The following is a 19447-nucleotide window of genomic DNA, read 5'->3' as shown; positions in this document are numbered from 1 at the left end:
AAACCAAAACAAAAACTGCTGGATCTTCTAGTTTTCAGGGGAGATTAATTGGGAAATTCTCCAGGCAAGCTGGCAGTTCTGCAATGTATGCACAAACAGGTTCATAGCAAAGTGCACTGAGAAGGTGGTGAAAAAAAAAACGACTGATTAAAAACAAAAATGTACAGTCAGTGTGTTGTTTTTAAACCAGCATGCTCAATTAGGCTATTTTAGAGAAAACACTGTGAAAATAGACAAAGCGTGTATATATACGTACATAGAAAGTGGCAAAGACATGCTGTCCTGTTGGCGAATAAAACACATTAAAATAAGACCCTGCCTTATGTTAAATACTGTCCTGCTGCCCCACAATCATGCTACCATCTGCTCCTGTTACTGGTATAGATGGGGGCGAAACGACAACGCTCCAACATCTGTGCGCCCTTTGGCATGATAGATCTCCAAGGATTTCTTCCTGCCTGCGTGGCTCCAAAGATCTGAGAGGAATGGCGACGGGGATAAGCTACATAATGGGGACTCAGCTTTGCCCTCGAGTTAGTCATGAATAGATTTTTCTGGAAGGCCACGCTTCTACCTCTCCCATTCCTGCAGATCTGGGAACTGGCTTACGGCTGTTTTTAAAGATTTCAAAACTGCATCTCTTCTTTTTGACCTTGTCGTGTTCATGAAGGTGAAACCGCACCATGCAGGCCACAAAAAGCCTCCAATCACATTCTCGTTTGGTACAACAAGTATCTAAAGGGTTGAAGAAGTCTGGAATTGAATTTAAGCAATGTACAGAGGGACTCAGAGGTATTTTTGTTGTTGAGATAATGTATAGAAAGAGATATAGATACTACACACACAATTATGACACTATTGCTATTTTTTATCCAGTTTCAGTTGATGTTATATTTCTCGAATGTTTTGACCCTGAATGAAGAGGCTGAAGCGGTTCTGTCCTGTCCTACCTCCAGCCCTGTTTCAGGAACAACAGGCCAGCTGTCTTAACGTCAACATGTTTGTCTGTCTGATGCATGGTTATATACAGTATTTTTGTTGTATGTTTATTTACTTAATAAAGATGGGTGTTGGGAAATACATCATAGTTGTTTTACATCACTTATTTTAAGAACCTCAAACCTAGAAATGTGACGACTTCCTCAACTGATTGTAGCCACTCCTCCGTATTTGTTATACGTCACTTGGCTTGATTAATTTGATTGATTTGAAGATTAATTTATCTCATGCATGCATGCTGGAGTTGTTTTTTTGTTTTCCTGGCCAACTTTCAGTGAGTATGGTCTTCAAGACGACCTCCATCTCAACCTCCTCCTCGTTGCAAAGGTTAGCGTTGGCCAGGGTGTTAACAGTTTGGTTTTTTTGTTTGCCTCGTCTTTTATTCATTCTAAGACATGTTTCTGTTGAGTTTTTTTTTTTTTTTCAGGGGCTCCTTTTAAATCTGCTGACAGGGAGAGGATTCCTCTGAAATTGCCAGACTCAGATGCGCAGGTGGAGACATCAGACCCTAGAAATATCCGAAGATTTTTTGACATTGATTTTCTCCACAGTCTTAAACACTCAATATGACACTATTTATACTGAACAAACACCGATCACCATAATAGTTAACAAGAAGATTCATGTGGTAGTTTAAAAGTGAAAAGTCTGGTTACTCACCTTAAGAGGCAACAATATCTTCAAACCTGTTGTTCCTGAAAAGGCCCTGCAGTGTTCACCTCGCTGCTGGTCTTGACCTTTATTCTTTGGCATATTTCACCCTTTCGAGGCTGTTTCATCCTCTCTCATTTGTTTTGACAGATTTTGTATCTGACTTAATAAAAAACACAGACGGACAACAAGAAACAGCAGCAGCTTTCACCATTTAGCGCATGCAAATTATCATTTGGCTTCACAAATCACTTAGTGGTCCTTTAAGCCAATAAAGATGTCAATTTAACAATTATTAACTACAGTACAAACAACCGTAGGGGCTTGAACGAGTATTGAGCCATTAGAATTTCCCTCAGCGGCAAACAGTAAAGTGTATTTTAAGCACTGTTCTACTAGACACTGAATAAAGATCACAAGCATCTGTGTGCACTTCACCGCTCTGTTGTTGACTGGCAGGATTTTGGAAGAACCTGGCAATGTTTTGACAGATGTCTGCATATTTTTTTAGTTCTCTGGTTGTCTCTCTGTGATGCTCTAAGCTGTCAGCGTGAAAGGAAATGTCATATCAGAGCCAGTGAGAACAAAAAGGCAAAGAGGAAAGTGATGCGTATGCAGAATGTGGAATGAAAAACACCACTGATTAGAAAATGCCCACAGAGATTTTTATTTTCTTTTTGTTTTTACAAAAACTTTAAGAGCATGATGATGGGGATGAAGTCCCTGGCTGTGTTTGGAGTGGAAAGCAGACTGTGACGGCATCAAGTTGTGTGTGTGTGTGTGTGTGTGTGTGTGTGCAGCAAGACTGCCATCCCAACACCTACCGCTTCAGATAAAACTCGTAACAATATTTCACTCTTTCTTTGATGATACACAGTGTAACTTTCCCTGATTTCAAGACGGTAAAAAATGTTAGATGGGCCAAATATGAATAACATGTTTACAGTGAGACTTACACAATAGTGACTGTTGTTCTTGTGCCATTGTAAATTCAATTCAATGGGAATGAAGATGATGTGGGTGGCTTTTAAAACAATGTGAAACCACGGCAAGATACACAGTGTAAAAAAAACAAACTGTTTTTCAAAGGCGTCAGTAGAGAGTAGATTAGTTGAATTCCAGCATTTCTTTGCCAAGTGTTTATCATCTAATGCCAAGAGATTAAGAGAGATAAAGTCTTGAAGATGGATGTGCACACCAGTTTCCAGTTCAATATAGTCCTCTCTCAGCCAACCTGCTACATCTCATAACTTCTGAGTCTATATTTGCTTGTTCATTCACAGTCCTTAGTGCCAGACCTTGATCTCACCAGCCCAGTCGCAGGTGGCTGCAGTTGCAGGCAGGACGGGATGCTGAGACACACACAGGCAGGGCTGGCTGTGGGCGTGGAGGCTGTGCAGCGAGCGAACGTTGTGGTAATCGTAGAAGTGAGCGGAGCCGGTGGAGCTTCCCGAGGCCAGGATAGTTCCATCGGCGGAAAACTCACACTGCGCCGCGTACCCCTCCACCTAGATCGAGGATGTATGTGTTAGTCTCGATGAGAGTCGAGAGCCGCGTTAACATGAGCATGATTAAATGTCAGCATAATAACTGCAGTGCCATCCAGCTGATTACAGATTTAGGCGACCTAAATGTCAGAAAAGCATGCATGTGATAAGAAAGCTGCCGATTCAATCTGTGAGTGGGAGGTGAAAGAGCAGTGCAAAAGGGTGCCGCCGAGCAAGCACCAGATCATCAGACCCTCACCATCGTGACATTTATCTGTGGTCAGCAGTGTTTTACACAACTCTGCTCTGAAGAATGCAGGAAGACGCCATAGAAACACTGCATGAGCACAGACTTTTTATTTCTCTTCTGTGACAGCGAACACAATACAACTAACTGTGTAACCATTATAGATGGTGTTATAGATGAGTAAGGCCACCTCGGCCGGTAACACACAGGTGCACCTGGGCTGCAGGTGTGCTCACATAACTTGTTCAAAAACATAGCAACAATATTTTTTATTATGGCCGCCCACCCAGAGCCCGGTTCTGCTTGAGGTTTCTGCCTCCTAACAGGAAGTTTTTCCTCGCCACTGTTGCCAAGTGCTTGCTCGTGAGGGAATTGTTGGGTCTCTGTAGATAAAGAGTTTGGTCTGTACCTGCTCTAAATGTAAAGTGTCCTGAGACAACTTAGGTTGTGATTTGGCGCTATGTAAATAAAACTGACCTAAATTGAATTGAATTGAATATTAATTCATATAACTATTAAGTGTTTGTTTACTCTGACAGACTAAAAAGGGCAGTGATGGAGGAAGTACTCAGATCCTTTGGTTAAGGAAAGGTACTAACACCACAATGTAAAAATACACCATCAGAAGTAAAAGTTCTGTATTGAAAATGTTACTGAAGTACAACCGTAAGTATCAGGAAAATGTACTTCAATGTACTTTGACGGTTATACTATTTTATCATTACATTATTATTAGTCATGCACTAAAAAGCAGGACTTTACTGTTGTAGTTGGTTGAGGTGGAGCTCATTTTGAACTATTTTGTTTAGTGCTGCAACTAATGATTATTCCCATTATGGATTCATCTTCATCTCATTATTTTCTCCATGAAATGATTGATTGGTTTTTAGCCAGACTCTAAACGCCTTCACAATTACCATGTTTTGTCCGACTAATACTACAAACCTCAAAATTATAAAGAATAAAATGAAATAATTGAAGTAATTGACCTCACATCTGCGAAGGTGCAGTTTTATGGCAAAAAACTGAAACTCAAAAAATATTCTAGAGATTTGTTTTTTTTTTTAATTAGCAATTGGCAGACAGAGCAAAAAGTTAATATTAGATCCTGGATATATGAGTATTGTATTAAGTTAGACCTGAAAGAGATCTGAAGCTCTCCTTTGTTTGTGAGTATTTTTGATCACAATAGCCAGTCGTCATCAAAAGATGACTGTTGCTTCCAGGCTACAATAAAATATTTATAATTACAGAAAAAGCTGAGTGCTTGATAACATGAACTCTGTTAGAAGTGTTTGCTTCAAAGTTGTATATATAATAAATACAAAAAATAAAAAAGGTTCAGAAATGAAACGTCTTTGTGTTTTCTATTGATTTGAATTTTAGCACCAACCAACAGTGGAAAAAACCAGGACCTGGAATGTGAGACACCCATTTGTTTGCTGTCCATTTTTGGATTTTTCTTGAATCAACAGAGCGCACAGAGCCACAGTATCAGTTCCACATGATTTAAGTAATATTTGACAGCCACATTCTGCTCTGTTTGTCCCTCAGTGGAAATATTGTATTGTACTTATTGTTTAAGGGCAGGGGGCTGTAGAGGAAATGCTGCAGGCTACGGATCCACTGTTAACGTCAACTATGTGTTGAGTAGGTTACAGTGTTTCGTCTGTGTGGATAGCTTTATTCTACTGCATTTGCACAGTTTTAGCCACATGTGGGATGTTGCTGAAATTGTTTGTGTGAGTGCACATATTGATCTGGCCTGCGTGAAGCCCCGACCCCACCCTCGAGGCCACAGTTGTTACTGACCTTGTGTCCTTCGTATCGCCGCCTCTTGTTCATCCTATAGGGCTGCTGGGAGGAGAACACTGCCATGTAGTTCCCATTGGTCTGAGCAACAAAGGACTCCTCCAGTGGGTGGAGAGCCAGACTGGGGCACGTGTACCGCTCCTGTTGGCCAAAGGAGTGGAGAGAAAAATCCAGAGGGGAAATTAAGTCATTATTTGACCTTTTCTTGCTGTTACTAACCATGAAGCTGCATGTCAACTAGACTATAATTTTGAAAAACTTTATGTTCAGATGTGCAGCGGGTGGAAAAAGTTACAGAAACGCTTCATGATAAAACCCAATCAATCTGCTACAGTCATATTTGATTGTATTATACTGTACTGCATGCTGTTCCTGTTATTTTGTCCATCTTTTCCTACGTATTAAGACTAGTCTGAAGAACTCACACGCCTGAGACTTCATCTTGCAGAAATACCCTGACAGAAATAGTCAGGGGTGAGAATTTATTCAACACAAAAAAACACAAAGGTTATTAAAATCACACTTTGAAAACAGGTGCCACTCAATAGAGCGTGCACTTCCTCCAGCACCATGTAACTGTCAAAATATGCCAGTTCCACATGCCTCATTACCAACTTGTTTCACATCAGGAGGTGCACACATTTCCAAGAATGTAATTTTAAATGGGAAATGTGACTGCTTTTAAGCCTTTTATCTTATAATTCCAACATCATGTGCCAATGAGAGCTGTATTTTTTCAGGGGCTATTTTTTCTCATTCGCACACAGATTTGCTTACATGGTAGATCTGGTTGGAGACTTTGGCGGTGGTCTGATAGTCCCAGGCGATGAGGGTGCGGTCCGCAGAGTCTCTGCTCACGCAGTCAGAGCTTGTTATAAAGTCCACACCACCTCTCAGAAACAGGATGTCTAAGGTCTGCTGGATCCCTGCTTTGTACATGTTCACCACCTGCACACATACACGCACACACACACACACAAAAAGAAATGCTCTTCATACTATCAGGGAGGTGTTACTCTAACTGTACTGTACTGTCAGTCATCTGATGGGACAGGAGCAACAACAGACTGGGAAAGTTGTGGAACGCTCCAAAACCACCTGTTTGGATCATTCCACAGGTAAACAGGTTGATTGGTAACAGGTGATAGTATCATGATTGGGTATGAAAGGAGCATCCTGGAAAGGCTCAGTCGATCACAAGCGAGGATGGAGCGAGGTTCACCACTTTGTGAACACATGACGATATGAAGGATGTTACTACATGGGCTCAGGAAGACTTTAACCTTAAAAAACCTTTATAGCCTCTTGAATAGCGGCCTGGTTAAAGACCTCAGAACTGCTGCCCACATCTCAGATTCCTCCAGCAACTCATTAATGAAAATGATTGATTGATGCTTCACTTTGTCATATATGAAAGCAAAATAAATATCTTTTTATTGGGTTTTGGACTTTTGGGCAGCAATTTGATTACATCACCTTCAGTTAAGGGAAATCACATCAGACACTGTTCACTTTTTAAAGCTTTAATTAATTTAACAGGTAAAATGATTGAGTAATTAAGAAAATAATCAGCAGATAAATTAATGCTTAGTTTCAACTGAATATGGCAATTTCCTGCCCTCAAACTAGAGTGAACATTCAGACAGCTTTGTGCAGGTCAGGCTGGATCAGTGACAAAGGGCCAATAAACCCAAAGAGTACAACAAACGGGTATATTGTTGTCTTATATTGACTTCACAGAACTTTTCAATTCTTAACACCGGTTTAGGTTAAAGGCAAGTAAATGAGAGAGGGTATCTATCAAATGTTGAGATTCAGTCAGTCGTGATGCAGACTAGTGTAGACTGAATGCATTTCTCAGAGATCACAGTTTATTTATACCTTTCTTTTCCAGCTCACTCAGATCAGACTTTCACAGTTTGATCAGATTAGGTTTCATTTGAGCGAACAGCTCGCAGCTACACTCTACATGAGACGGTTTAACCGTTGACCCCTAACTGCAACTTTAGCAGCTCTCCTTCTGCTTTGTAACTTGAACCAAACTTTCAACTCTTGCTCTTATCAGTGAGATTTAATACAACATGGTATAACAATCTCATGCGTGCAGTTCAGCCTTGTGAGTCGGTTTGGTAAGGCTTCAGGCTAATGGGTTAATTTTGTGCCTGTGGGTCTCTGCATTTTCATCTAGTGGGGTGATTTCACCCCAGAACTGGAAACACACACAGCCCAGGGCTGAGACTGACAGGCAGCTGGGACGCTACAGCTTTAACAACCTATTTGTTACGCTCACTCTTCAACATTGACACCTACTGGCAGAGGCAATCCCTGCTGTATTAAATCTAAAACCCTGCTGGGAAAGGAGTCAGTTCGCCGTGGGGGAAAAATTCCCTGTGAGCACTCATATTCTGAGGAGGTGAATAGGATTATCATATAAAACAGTCCATTAAGATTAACTGGAATATTAGGTTGTAGCTTCACGGGAAACATTTACGAGTCCTGAATGAAATTAAAATTTGCTTTGAAAAATGAGTGAGATAATCTGTGGTGTTACTTCTGTGCAATGCAGTATTATTATCCTTTTAGTAACATATAGCGATCATCGTGCACGGCCAAATGTGGACTTACTTGTTTGTGCATGTGTGGGTGTGTAGGAAGGAGCTGCGTGTTCAAAGCCTACCTGCCTTCGGATTTATAAAAGGTCAAGCAACCGTCGATGAAATAAAGTCAATAAAAATTATAAATCAGCACAAAGGTTAATAAGTTTGACCTTGCAGCTGCGAGAGTCCCAGCACTTGACCACTGAACTGTAACCTCCGCACAGGAATACCTCTGGGTTGCTGGGATGCAGAGCCACACACATCACCTTGAAATGGTTGTCCAATCTCACCACCTGCTGCCCTTCAGAGACAATAAGAACGGAAAGAGAAAGAGAGCAAGAAAAGAACGAGATCAGCGCTTTCTTCTTAAATCATCAATCTTTGCATCTTTTGTCAGTAGTGAACTCCTGGATTAAGATCATCATACTAAACTGAAGTTTGATGGAAATAAGTTATCTGATCTCATAAACGGAAGACTTTCAACCTTCATACAGCGTGAAAGATGTTAATCTTTCCCATCAACATCCTATCAAATAACCTCCAACAATTAGGGGGAGAAATATATTCCCGTCAGTTTGCAGGATCGTGGCACGTTAGGCTGCAACAATTAGTCGATTTATAGGTTAGAGCAGAAGATTAATCTGCAACTATTTCAACAATCGAATTATCATTTTTGTCGCTTTTCAAAGAAACGTAAAATATTTGTGTGAGGATTTGATGCCTGCCTTTGCCAAATATGATGAAACTGGTTTTCTTTGAGGTTTGCAGTGAAAAGTGGGTAAAACAAGACAGTCAACTTGGACTCTTTACACATTTGTACTATTTTTTTTTACATTATACACCCAGAATAATAACTTGATTAAACAGGAAAATAATCTGGAGGTTAATGGAAAATAAAAACAATTATCAATTGCAGTCCACGTATCAAGTGTAAATATGTGAGAAATGATTACAAAACATTAAAAATCATATTACTAAATAAATAAATACACGCAGCCATTTTGACCATTTATGACTTTAACATGAAGATGCTGTGTATATACAGCGTACATGCATTGTTTGCCTTCTCAGCTCTGAGGAATTCATCTCCAGCTCAACTCTGACCCCTGGCTGGTTTCTGTCCTCTCTGGGTCCCAACATTTGCCTGAATCACCGAGGCTGGTGCAGCCATCACCTTACTGCTGTTTAATCTCTGCCCAGAGAACATCAGTCCTTCTGTTGCACACATCTGTCTGAGCAAACTAATATACTCTGCCTGAAGGAGTCTGTGTTGTTAAGCTTCTTTGATGTACTGTGCGTCAAAACAGTGATCTAGCAAGAGCATTCTGTGTGTGTTCCTCTATATATCAAAAGAGACTAAAAAGGTTCAGACTATTAAACTAATGAATTGAGACAAACTGTTGCTTTATTAGATATTTTGTCTTTCTCAGCTGTCAGGACTAAACTAAACACAGCATAAATTTCAACTGCATTTCCTCTGAGATGCAAAATCTGCTGATACCTCTCTTTGGTTTATTAATAGAGTGCACTGCGAGGATCCAGTCCTCCTTGTGAAACGCCCATTAGATTCCTGCACAATAAAGATTGGGTGTAATTAAACTCTGCCGCCGCCTTTGCTTATAAACAGTGACTCAAAAACAAGCTCACTGATAAAACAAAGAGTAAATCTTGCTGTAAGTTGCTGCCAAAGATAGTGTATCCATCTTGGTGCACCTTCTGAAATTCATGAAGGAATGAAGTTAAAGTGAGAGGATGAGAAGCTTTGTGTGATCATCTCAGGTCAGAGGCACGGTGTGAGCTTGTTTACAGGCTGCATCCAACAGTTTTTGATCACATGCCTTTCTGTCACCAAAAAAGAGCTTCAAATAATCTCACACAGAACCACAGACAGAAATGAAACTCCTATTTTTATCACCGGATGCCCCAGAACAGTCCAAGAACAGAGCTGTCTGTCTCTAACTCATTTTAATGACGGGTGGCGGGACTGACCAGAAATGTGCAAGGCTTTAAGTTTTTGGGAGCAGGCTGCAGCGCGATTGCAAGAGCGTGTCTAGATATTTCCAGACAGCAGCACATCATACGCATCAGCCTCTGAAAAGCTACTTGATTTAGACACCGCTCAAGACAAAAAGATAATCCCAACTAAGGGACAAGAGAAAGCAGAATATAAAACACTGTTTTGGCTAGAGGCGGCTTTATCTAAATCAATTAAAAATGTCATACTTGAAAACAAAACAAAAACACTGAGGGGCTTAAATATAATTAAGCCTGACAGGGTGCGACCAAAAATTAGTTTCTTGGGAAAACGACGAAGAAGGATACCCGAGGAGGGGAGCCAGACTATGAGCCAGCAGCTCTGTCAAAGGCTATGCAAAGTAGAACACCTCAGGGTTCAATGTCTCCTCATTAATTCATCGAACAAACAACAAAGACCCCATCCAAAACAGTCTCAGGCAGTTTGCCCACAACAAAAAAATGCACTTCATTACACACTTGTTCCAGGATATTCCTACTGAGTCCTTTCAGGAGGGGGAATGAGTCACAGCTAATAAACTGCAGCAAAAATGGACCCTCTTTCACTTAAAGGTGGTGAAGCACGCTCCCAAACTTCAATTGCATTGATCCAAAGTTTTAACAGGCAATCTCGCCGGGCTCACGCTTCCTGCTTAATTGGCTTACCCATAGCGATACGGAGAAGATCTGTCATTGAGATTTAAAACTCATGTTTGGCAAGGCAATGAGAAATCAACATTCTCCTCATAATAAATAGGGCCTCGTCATGTTTTAATTAAGCAAGATTAATTAGCCTGCTTGAGAGGGGAGATAAGGGAAGGCTGCAGTGATCTGTCCCTCCCTCACGATAGTTTACTCTGTAGTCCTGAAAGAACTGTGGTCGTGATGCGGAGCTGACACGCGGTGGATGAGTGGGATGGCGGGGGTGAGCCCCTTAGAGCAGAGGGAAGCTGGGATGAAACGGATATTCTGCCTCATTACTGGATCCAACAAACCAGGGTGCTGTCATTGCAGCATGAGCAAAGGTTAGACGCACATTACTTGGTAGGAAAAAATATTTTAGAAATAGGCTTAAGAAATAGTATTTGTAACTAGTTTGATGTTTTAAAGACATTTCAAGTGCTTAAAACTTTATATTAAATTGGAATTTATGAAATATATCTTCATTAGGTATAGTATTTCATGTGCTTCCTGCACAAGTGCTAAAAACAACTGAAACGTAGCTTGACAGAAATAGACGACCACCTGTTATCACATGACTAAAAGTCCAAACATATAACAACTAAACTAAACCTGTGACAACTTAACATCTCCTAAGCTGAGGAAGGCCCTGACAGGCGGCTGAAAGCTTTGGAAACACAAAGAAAGTGGGCCTTGTGTTCAATCTATTTTTTAGTCAGGCCGCTGTTTGCAGGGTCGGGAATGAACCTTCGAGGCTCAACTGAAAAGCAAAGGAAGCCGGTGAGGCAGAAATTACATTTTGCCACAGCATCCATGCACGAACACTGACGAATCTCCGACCTAAAGACAAATCTGGCTACATTTAGGAGGTGTTTATGCATTGCAAAAGCAAAATCACCCTTATAGTTAAGGTTTGAATCTGTTTCAATGAGCTCGTATCCCCTTGATAAGACAGGATAAAAGGAGAGTACAGAGTCAGCCTACTTCGATTTTTGTCACGTTATCAGTCACGTTTCCCATCAAGGGTTGTTGACGACACAAGTGCTGCAAACTACACTTAATACTGCAGACATTCACTCAGGCATGAAGCAGAATTCCTGGAGGGGACAGGAAGATGGGACCCTCGAAATGTAAAAATAATTCAAGTATTAAGCAGCTACAAAACACTAAATGCTCATCCTGCTTCATGTTAGATGTTTTTGAATAATATCATCACAATAGCATATACAGTGGAGATAACAACCAATGTCTTTTACTGCACGAAACTAATATATAAATGTAACAGGGTATAACAGGGTAAAACCTGTGTTAGCCTTGCTGGTTGCCACTGTAAAAAAAAAGCTTTCAAAGTAGGTCGAAATGTAGATATGCTTGCCGGTGGCATTTGGAGTACAGTACATGCTACTGTGTGTGTGTGCTGCTGCATGCATTGTCTCCTGGCGTGCGGTGCTTCAGGCTCCTGGTTTTATAAAAGGCACATTGTTCTAGTTACCTCCTTGAACATGTGAAGGTGTTAAGGAGGTAAAATGAAAAATACTGGAGAAAATGCAATCATTGTACACAATTCATTGTTATAGTATTTGTCAAAAAAAGAAAAGCTGCTAATATTATTTGAAATTTAATATGATGAATTAATATTAATTGATATCGGTGGGCATAAATCAAAACTCTTGTCATGAGTGCCAAGGTGTGTATATAAAATGACCGTTTTTGAGACAAAAATCCCAAAAGACTGATGTTTTGTGTAGAGATTTGTAAAACATATCATGTTCCTGAAGTAACTGCAGCTATAACTTGTCCCACTTCATAATATTGACCTAGAAGCCTACAGTGTACAAGATAAAAAAAATAGTATGAATGCTTCAATTTCTTTTGCGACTGCATGTGAATTGAATGAGAAAAAGAAAACACTTTTCCACATGGATCGCATGGCTGCGGACACATGCTGATGTGTTATGTTTTAAAAGAAAAAAAATTCTGTGGAATGACCCCCAGTCTCAAACCCCGAGTGTGACTCATTGGCTTGCCCTTGAACTACTGGCACAGACTCTAAACCGCATGTAGGTGTGCCTGTGAGCATGAATGGTTGTCTGCCTTTATGTGCCAGCACAGCAATTGACTGTGTGTACCCCAACTCTCGTACAATGCCAGCTGGGATCGGCTCCAGCAACCCTCTAACGGATAAGTAGATATGGATGGATGGATGGCACATGACACATAAAAAAAAGCATTGCAATAATAATAATAATAATAATAATAATACATTTTAATAAACCTTTCATACAAGAATGTATGAAAAAATAAAAAAATAATGTAAAATAAGACAGAATAAAATCCACTTGATAATAATAATAATACAAATAAGATAAAAATAACGATGACAATAGAAGCATCAAAGATCTCCAAACTCTCTTATTCCATTAATACAACGGCAGTCAGCACAATGTCTTATGCTTATCTTACAACTAAACCATTGTTGATGTCTTTAGCTACTTTCACCAAATAAGATTCTGCAGAGCCAAAGTGGGGTGGAAGGGCAATGCACGGGCCCACTCCAGTGCTGGCACCGTCTCTGTGTATTATTGGTTTTTGGAAAGCAAGGACCATCTCCTTTCTGCCAGTGCCTGAAGGGATCTGGACAGAGAACTCAAGTTCTGCGTACACATGCATGAACTGACACATCAACCTGTGGCAGCCCGGGGGTACATGGGCATATTTTCCTCCGCCAATCAGCTTTTCCAAGGACAGCCGTGAAAGCGCTGGACAACAGCTGCCACTTCACACAAATGCCCTCCAGATGAAATTCATTTATTCCACTCCCCAACTCCTGCTCTCTCTGTTTCTCTTTCTCTGAATTTATTCTGCCTCTTTTGATTTCTTTCTCTTGCATTCCTCCTCTCCCATCCTGTTCCCTTTCTGCATTATGCCTCTTAACCTACTCTCCTTCCCTATATCCTCCTCTCCCTATGCTATTGCTATTCAGCTGTGACAGCCTGTCTGTGGCCCACTGGGAATGGATATAAGATTGTACAAATTAAATTGGACACAGGAACAACTGCATAGATGGCTCAGGAAAATGGGTCCACACACTATCCTGAATGCACAGACTCCTCTATAATTCCCTTTCTCTGTAAACACAACAATTGGTGCAGCATTTGGTTAGCTTATGCTGCGGTGAAATACGGGTCAGGTGTCCTATGAGATTCTCATTTATCATTAAAAGGAGCCCGCTCACGTCTACAAAGAGAGCTCAATTGAACAGAATAGGCCCAGCTGCCTTCCTTGTTAGAGTTGAGAGGCTCTGCATTACTGGGAAGAGTGTAAAAATCACATTCATCCTGATTACAGTCTGACGTGGTAAACGGTCCCTCAGTACTCCATCAGTCTTAAAGAATCTGAAAATCCGAGAGCCAAACTGTAGCCTGCAGTAGCCTTTTACCACAAAACTTATACTGATGCCCAACGCTGTTCCATCCATCTATCCTAGGGACACAGCGAGTACAAGCCAACATGTGCGTCAGTCTATTTTTCTCATGTTTTATCCATTGACTGTGTCCAAACAAACAAATCACTTTTATATTACCACTTGCCGCTGTATAGCATACAGCAGCTCGCAACACAGAAAACAAGCAGAGGTTTGTGTGTTTGGTGAGCAGAGTCGAAGCTCCAGGCATGCTGCAGAGGGGTGGGTGGAGATAGAGGTGGGGACTATTTAAATCTGAGCTCTCAAGAGGAAGGCAAAGGTGTAAAGTTACATCTAAGTTACTTTAATGAATGACTTTTTTCATGGAAAAAACTTCTAAATATGCAATTTTGATGAACAGAGATGAGTTTTTAGGGGTTTAATCAATGCTAGGAGACAAATCTTAACTATGAGGTAAATTATATATGCAGCTTGGCCTCTGTGTCCTTTTCACTGCTTGAATACTCTATGATTGGTTTTAAAGTGTCAGTGCAGAGGTCTTAGCTATAACACTTTCAATTGCACTGCAATTGTGCAGAAACTGGGCTGGAATTCCCAACTCCCATATTAATATGCAACTAAATTAAATTGTCTTCATCTCCTGCCGCCATATGAATGCCTGCTTACTGCTCAGTAGTGCCAGCACACATCTGCAGACCCTCATTCTCATAATAACAGTGGTAGGAAAATAAATAAGAATAAAGAAATAACATTAAAAAAAATAGAAAGTGTGATGCAGGATTGACGCGTGTGTGAGGCCTCTTAGGATGTCTGACATTACTTCAAAGCGGTTACTTTGAACCCACTAGGACACCCTACAGCACTGAGGAAGCCACTGGTGTCTTCCAAAGTATAAGACCAAAATAAACATTTGTTTGTTTATGGTTGTGGTTTGTGACGTTCCAGTGTAAGGTCATGGTGCCTGCTCCTGTGGTGATGTATCCATTATTGATCCCCTTCCTGGAGCTGCCTGTGTGTTTAATGGGCTGGCCAAGCTATTATCCGTAGGCTTTATTGGCAGTATTGACAGACATGCTGAGAGGGGAAGTGCAAACGGCAGCAAGTCATCACAGCGATGCGTTGACCCAAGAGATGTAGTTGCCACAGGGGCTTCAAACCAATGTCTATTGTCTGTTGGCTTATTCTGTTAGGCCTCTTTGAGGTCTTTTCCAACATATATATGAACACTGCAACATTTTCCATTAAATGCTGGTGAATGGGGACAAATACAAGGAACTTGAGAGTCTTCAACCTGTTTGATTGTTGGAGTCTTTGAATTCTTATCAGCATTTTGAATTTCAGCTGTGCAGAAATTCATGAATTGTTTCAGATGAATGAAATGCGTGAACTGCAGAAAAAGCAGTCTCCCGGTTGTACATTGTCTGCGTGAGTTGCTCTCATCTTTTCTGCCATGCTTGTTAAACGTACGTTCAGCCGCGAAGCAAAGCATTTCCGAAGCAAACCAAATTACTGATGTCTTGTAATATGTCACTTTGAAAATGGTTTGTATGATCACACAGAAGTGCCAGCAAACACAATGAGCCAGTGGGTTGTATTTATAAGCAAGAACTATACATGTATGTCTGTGTGTGAGATACAAAGACAGAGAGAAAGAGAGCAAGTGGTGTGTAATTTTCAGGGTCATTTCCATTGAAGCGGATGTGTAGCCTCCATAGACCTTAATTCAGAGGATCGACCTCCCTAAATGAGACTGCAGTGTCATTGCAGGTTTTCAGGTGTTCATAGCAAAAAAAGGCAATGGAAAATGTGACCAGTTGTGATGTATTTGCACCAGAAATGCGGATTTTAAAGGTTGCCCCTGAAAAGGGTCACTACCACAGAGAGACAGAAGCAGCTTTGCAATTTATACACACATTTTAGATTATAACAGGTTTTTGGTGCCTGAGGAAATTTAAACTCACTCCATACATAAATTACTATACTGACTTTAAATTTGAGTTAGAAAAAAACCCACTAAATTTATGAGAAGTAAAAATGCAAGTTTTGTTTTTCCACAACACCAGCAACATACGTAAAAATGTTAATTAAAAAGCAGCTCAAACTGAACTAATTAAATAAATGTGATGCTTACAGTTACAGTCTGACTGTAATCTCTTCATCTTCAGACATTTGAGATTATTCTAGTTTAATGTACCTTAGTGTGGTTTGTCATGTGGCATTATGTTCATCAGACCCACAGAAAGAAGTGTTACTGCTCACCTGTCTCTACGTCTGTGATCACAGCCGAGTTGTCAAATGATCCAGTGAGAAGGTGCCGCCCGCAGGGGGTCCAACAGGCATCACGCACGGCTCCCGAATGGCAGGTGTAAACCCTCAGGCATCGCCCGCTCTCTGCTCCATCCCACACCTGCCAGACATGGGCACATCGCATCATGCCAAAGTCACAAATACACCCAGACAGCAGCAACAAAGTCCCTTTTACTGACTGTGCACAGCTCAAACAGTTCTGGAGCCTTCATAGCTCAACTGTGTGAAATACACACTACAGAACAACTTGAACTGATTAATGAGTTTAAACAGTCAAACCCAGAAGACAAGGTTATATCAGCTATTTGTGCTCAGTCTTTGTAGGTTGCTTTGATTCATCACATCACTGATACACAAAAGTTAAAAAAATAAAATAAATGGAAGACAAAAAAAAGGTACTGCAGGTGTGCTAACAAGGTAAAAGTTGACGGTGACCCCTGCATCCTTTACACCTCAAAAAGCAGCCGATGAACTGAGCATGACAGAGAGAAGCTGTGAAACAGAGGAGACATCAGATGGCACCAACACACTGTGCTTCAAACAAACAAGAGGAAAGGACCTGCATGCTTTGGCTGAGGTTTCAAGGCAGTCCGGTGCCAGTCAAACAGTCTGGGCCTGGTTTGACGGCCACTGCTCTTCCAACAGAAAAGAGGAAACAAAGTGAAGTTTTTCTGCCCTGCCTTGTGCAATGTGTCCTCCGGCCCTGAAAATCTTTTGTGTGTGAATGAGAATTGGTGAATGCAGTCTGTCTCTTTTTTCAAAGATGAGAAAGATATAATCTAAGCCTTCCTCATCTAAATCCAATTGTTATGAAACAAAATGGAATTACCCAGTAAAGTGCCACTGGATAGATTACTATAAAACGTATACAAATCGGGCTTATTTGCTGGATTCAAAAACAAAAACAACCTTTACAATTAATGAATCAAACTAATTACTTTTGAGCGGGCCTATAAATCAATTCCCCAGGGAGTCTAATGGCTTTCATGTTTTTGTAGTGCAGTGAGGATTTGCTGTTTATAGACAGAGCAGAAGAGACAAGCACCCAGTTAGTTGTGACTGCCACGGATACGCTATCTAGAAGCTTGCTGGTTTGAAATGTGATATTATACTGCTAATAAAATGCAAATAGAGGCCTAAAAAAGCAGACAGCGGTTTATGAATGAGGTGTTAACCTGCCATATTGTTCTATTTTTGATCTTGGCTTTAGTTGTTGTTGATGCTTCAAGAAGATCACTTGGCACACAGGCTGGTCAATATTGTCACATGCTTTTCATTAGATGTCCTGCTAATGAAGAGAATGATTTTCTCTCAGACATGTCAAAAGACAAAAGCTTCTAAAATCCAGTGGGTGGTCTGGTCTGCTGCCCACTGAGCTGAGGTACATTACGCTAATGATGAAGTATTTTTTGCTTCCCAGGCATTGACAGGGCCGCAGAGGAACTTTGAAGATCTGTGGGGCGCTGCAGATCCCTCTCTGCCGCTCTCTGTGTTTCATTATTAAAGCTGACTCCTCCATACAGCATAAGAAACACACTGAGAAGTTCTGTACCACGGCTGCCACGGGAGACAGACGGCTGGAAGAGCGATGGACGAGGGCAGAGTGACATCAATTCGGCAGGCAGTAGTTTAACAAACAGATGCCTCCAGGGTAAGAAAAATGTAAGAGAGATACACAGAGAGTCATACTTTTAATTACAAAAAAGCTAAATACTGAAGCGAAGCATCTATTTACAGTATTTCCATTCAATGTGCAACAGGGTATGCCACTTCTCTGTATGATTTTAGGCTTAGGGAAACACTGCCATCTCAAGGCAACATGAAAATCTGTTCAGCAGCAACTGATGATATCATAGTCACAAAGTATTCAACACAGACTTCTACATAACAAAGTCTAACAAAGTGGCATGTTGCTTAAGCCCTGTCTACCATGTATGTCAGTGTTAATGATATTCAAAATAACATCACCATTCAGTGTACACACAACTGCAGTAATCTCATACAATGTGAGGCCCGGGCATGGGAGGGAATGAGCGCTTGTTTATTTGCATCCCCTTTAATTTCACCGGCCACTTAACAGACACGCAGAGCGGATCCTTGCAGATGACTCATTTGGGTAATCTGCTTTCTAAATGACTCTCGGTAATTAAAACTAAATTGGTATTCGTGTTACCAACTTAAAACCGCTGCCTTACACCTGCCGTAGCCATGGTGACAACAGCTGCACACAGGCTGGAATAATAATAGTCTGAGTCTCTGCCTCTGAGGAGCTGACAGATAGGATGGAGGAGGAGAGCGTGGAAGCCAGAAGGGTGTTGGTGAAGAAACACAAGCACAAAGAGAAAAGTGTTAAGACCTCATGGAGTGTGTCCCCTCTCTGTCTTCACATAATAAAAGAATAGCTGCTGTCAAAGTGCAACAGTGTGAAAGACATAATCAATGCAGCTGTACAGTATGTCAATAAGTAAGCAATAAGTAACCACTCGGCACACAGGGTGCTCCAGTGTAACTACTTTGATAAGTGATAATCACTCAAGTATTTTTCAAGAAAAAAAAGTTCCAGATTCACAGTTGTAAGCATTTGCTCCTTATTGCTTTGGTGATAGTAAACTGAATATATCTGTGTTGGTCTATTGATCAGACAAAACAAGCAATAAGACACTTAAATTGTAATGGACATTATTTAGTACAAGTACCTAAAATGTACTGCCAGTGGTTATTACACAGTGTGAAACTTCAGTATTGTTGTTAAGGTTACCTGAAGTTTATTAAACTGCAGTTTGCCATTTCACAGTATGCGATCTTAATGAATACCTGGCAGCCCAACAGAATTTTCTGTGACCATGACATTAAAAAATATCCAGAGTTATTACACGGCCAGAAATTTCTATTGTTGTAATAAATAACTGTCTGCTTATGGCCGTGAAGAGGAGCAAATCCTGTTCTCTGCCACTCTTTAAACACACTGAACGGTAAAGCAGAGATAAAAAAATAATATGTACTTTCTATTAAAGAACCTGATGACTTCAAAGTATTTATGATTTTGTTGAAATTAGCTGCAACTCGTCCTGTTTTAAAAGATATTTATTTAGCTCATCTACTGAAGTTAATGAATTCAAGTCTGCTTTCATTTTAGGACTGAATAATAATGAAGATTATATCAGAATCATGATGCAGAATAAAATCTTCATATCACTTCATAATCCTGCAATTGTGGTCTAAATCACGT

At 40.6% G+C, this 19447-nt stretch overlaps 1 protein-coding gene across 3 annotated transcripts in view; it reads right to left on the bottom strand.

The window, feature by feature from the left end:
- Nucleotides 1-2311: 2311 nt before the first annotated feature.
- Nucleotides 2312-19447, bottom strand: part of wdr25 (WD repeat domain 25) — a 24051-nt gene continuing 6915 nt past the window's right edge. For all 3 annotated transcript variants that reach the window (XM_041953243.1, XM_041953244.1, XM_041953242.1), the window contains 5 exons: nucleotides 16171-16318; nucleotides 7964-8094; nucleotides 5974-6144; nucleotides 5197-5337; nucleotides 2312-3158 (listed from right to left, as the gene is read on the bottom strand). In XM_041953243.1, the coding sequence (XP_041809177.1) occupies nucleotides 2937-3158; nucleotides 5197-5337; nucleotides 5974-6144; nucleotides 7964-8094; nucleotides 16171-16318 (813 nt within the window). In that variant the 3' untranslated portion in view covers nucleotides 2312-2936. The remainder of the gene's footprint in view (nucleotides 3159-5196; nucleotides 5338-5973; nucleotides 6145-7963; nucleotides 8095-16170; nucleotides 16319-19447) is intronic.

Source organism: Chelmon rostratus, chromosome 15 (genome assembly GCF_017976325.1).
Source record: "Chelmon rostratus isolate fCheRos1 chromosome 15, fCheRos1.pri, whole genome shotgun sequence".
Classification (NCBI taxonomy): Eukaryota; Metazoa; Chordata; class Actinopteri; order Chaetodontiformes; family Chaetodontidae; genus Chelmon; species Chelmon rostratus.
Note: the sequence above shows the minus strand (reverse complement) of the source record. Positions and strands in the feature narration are given on the sequence as shown.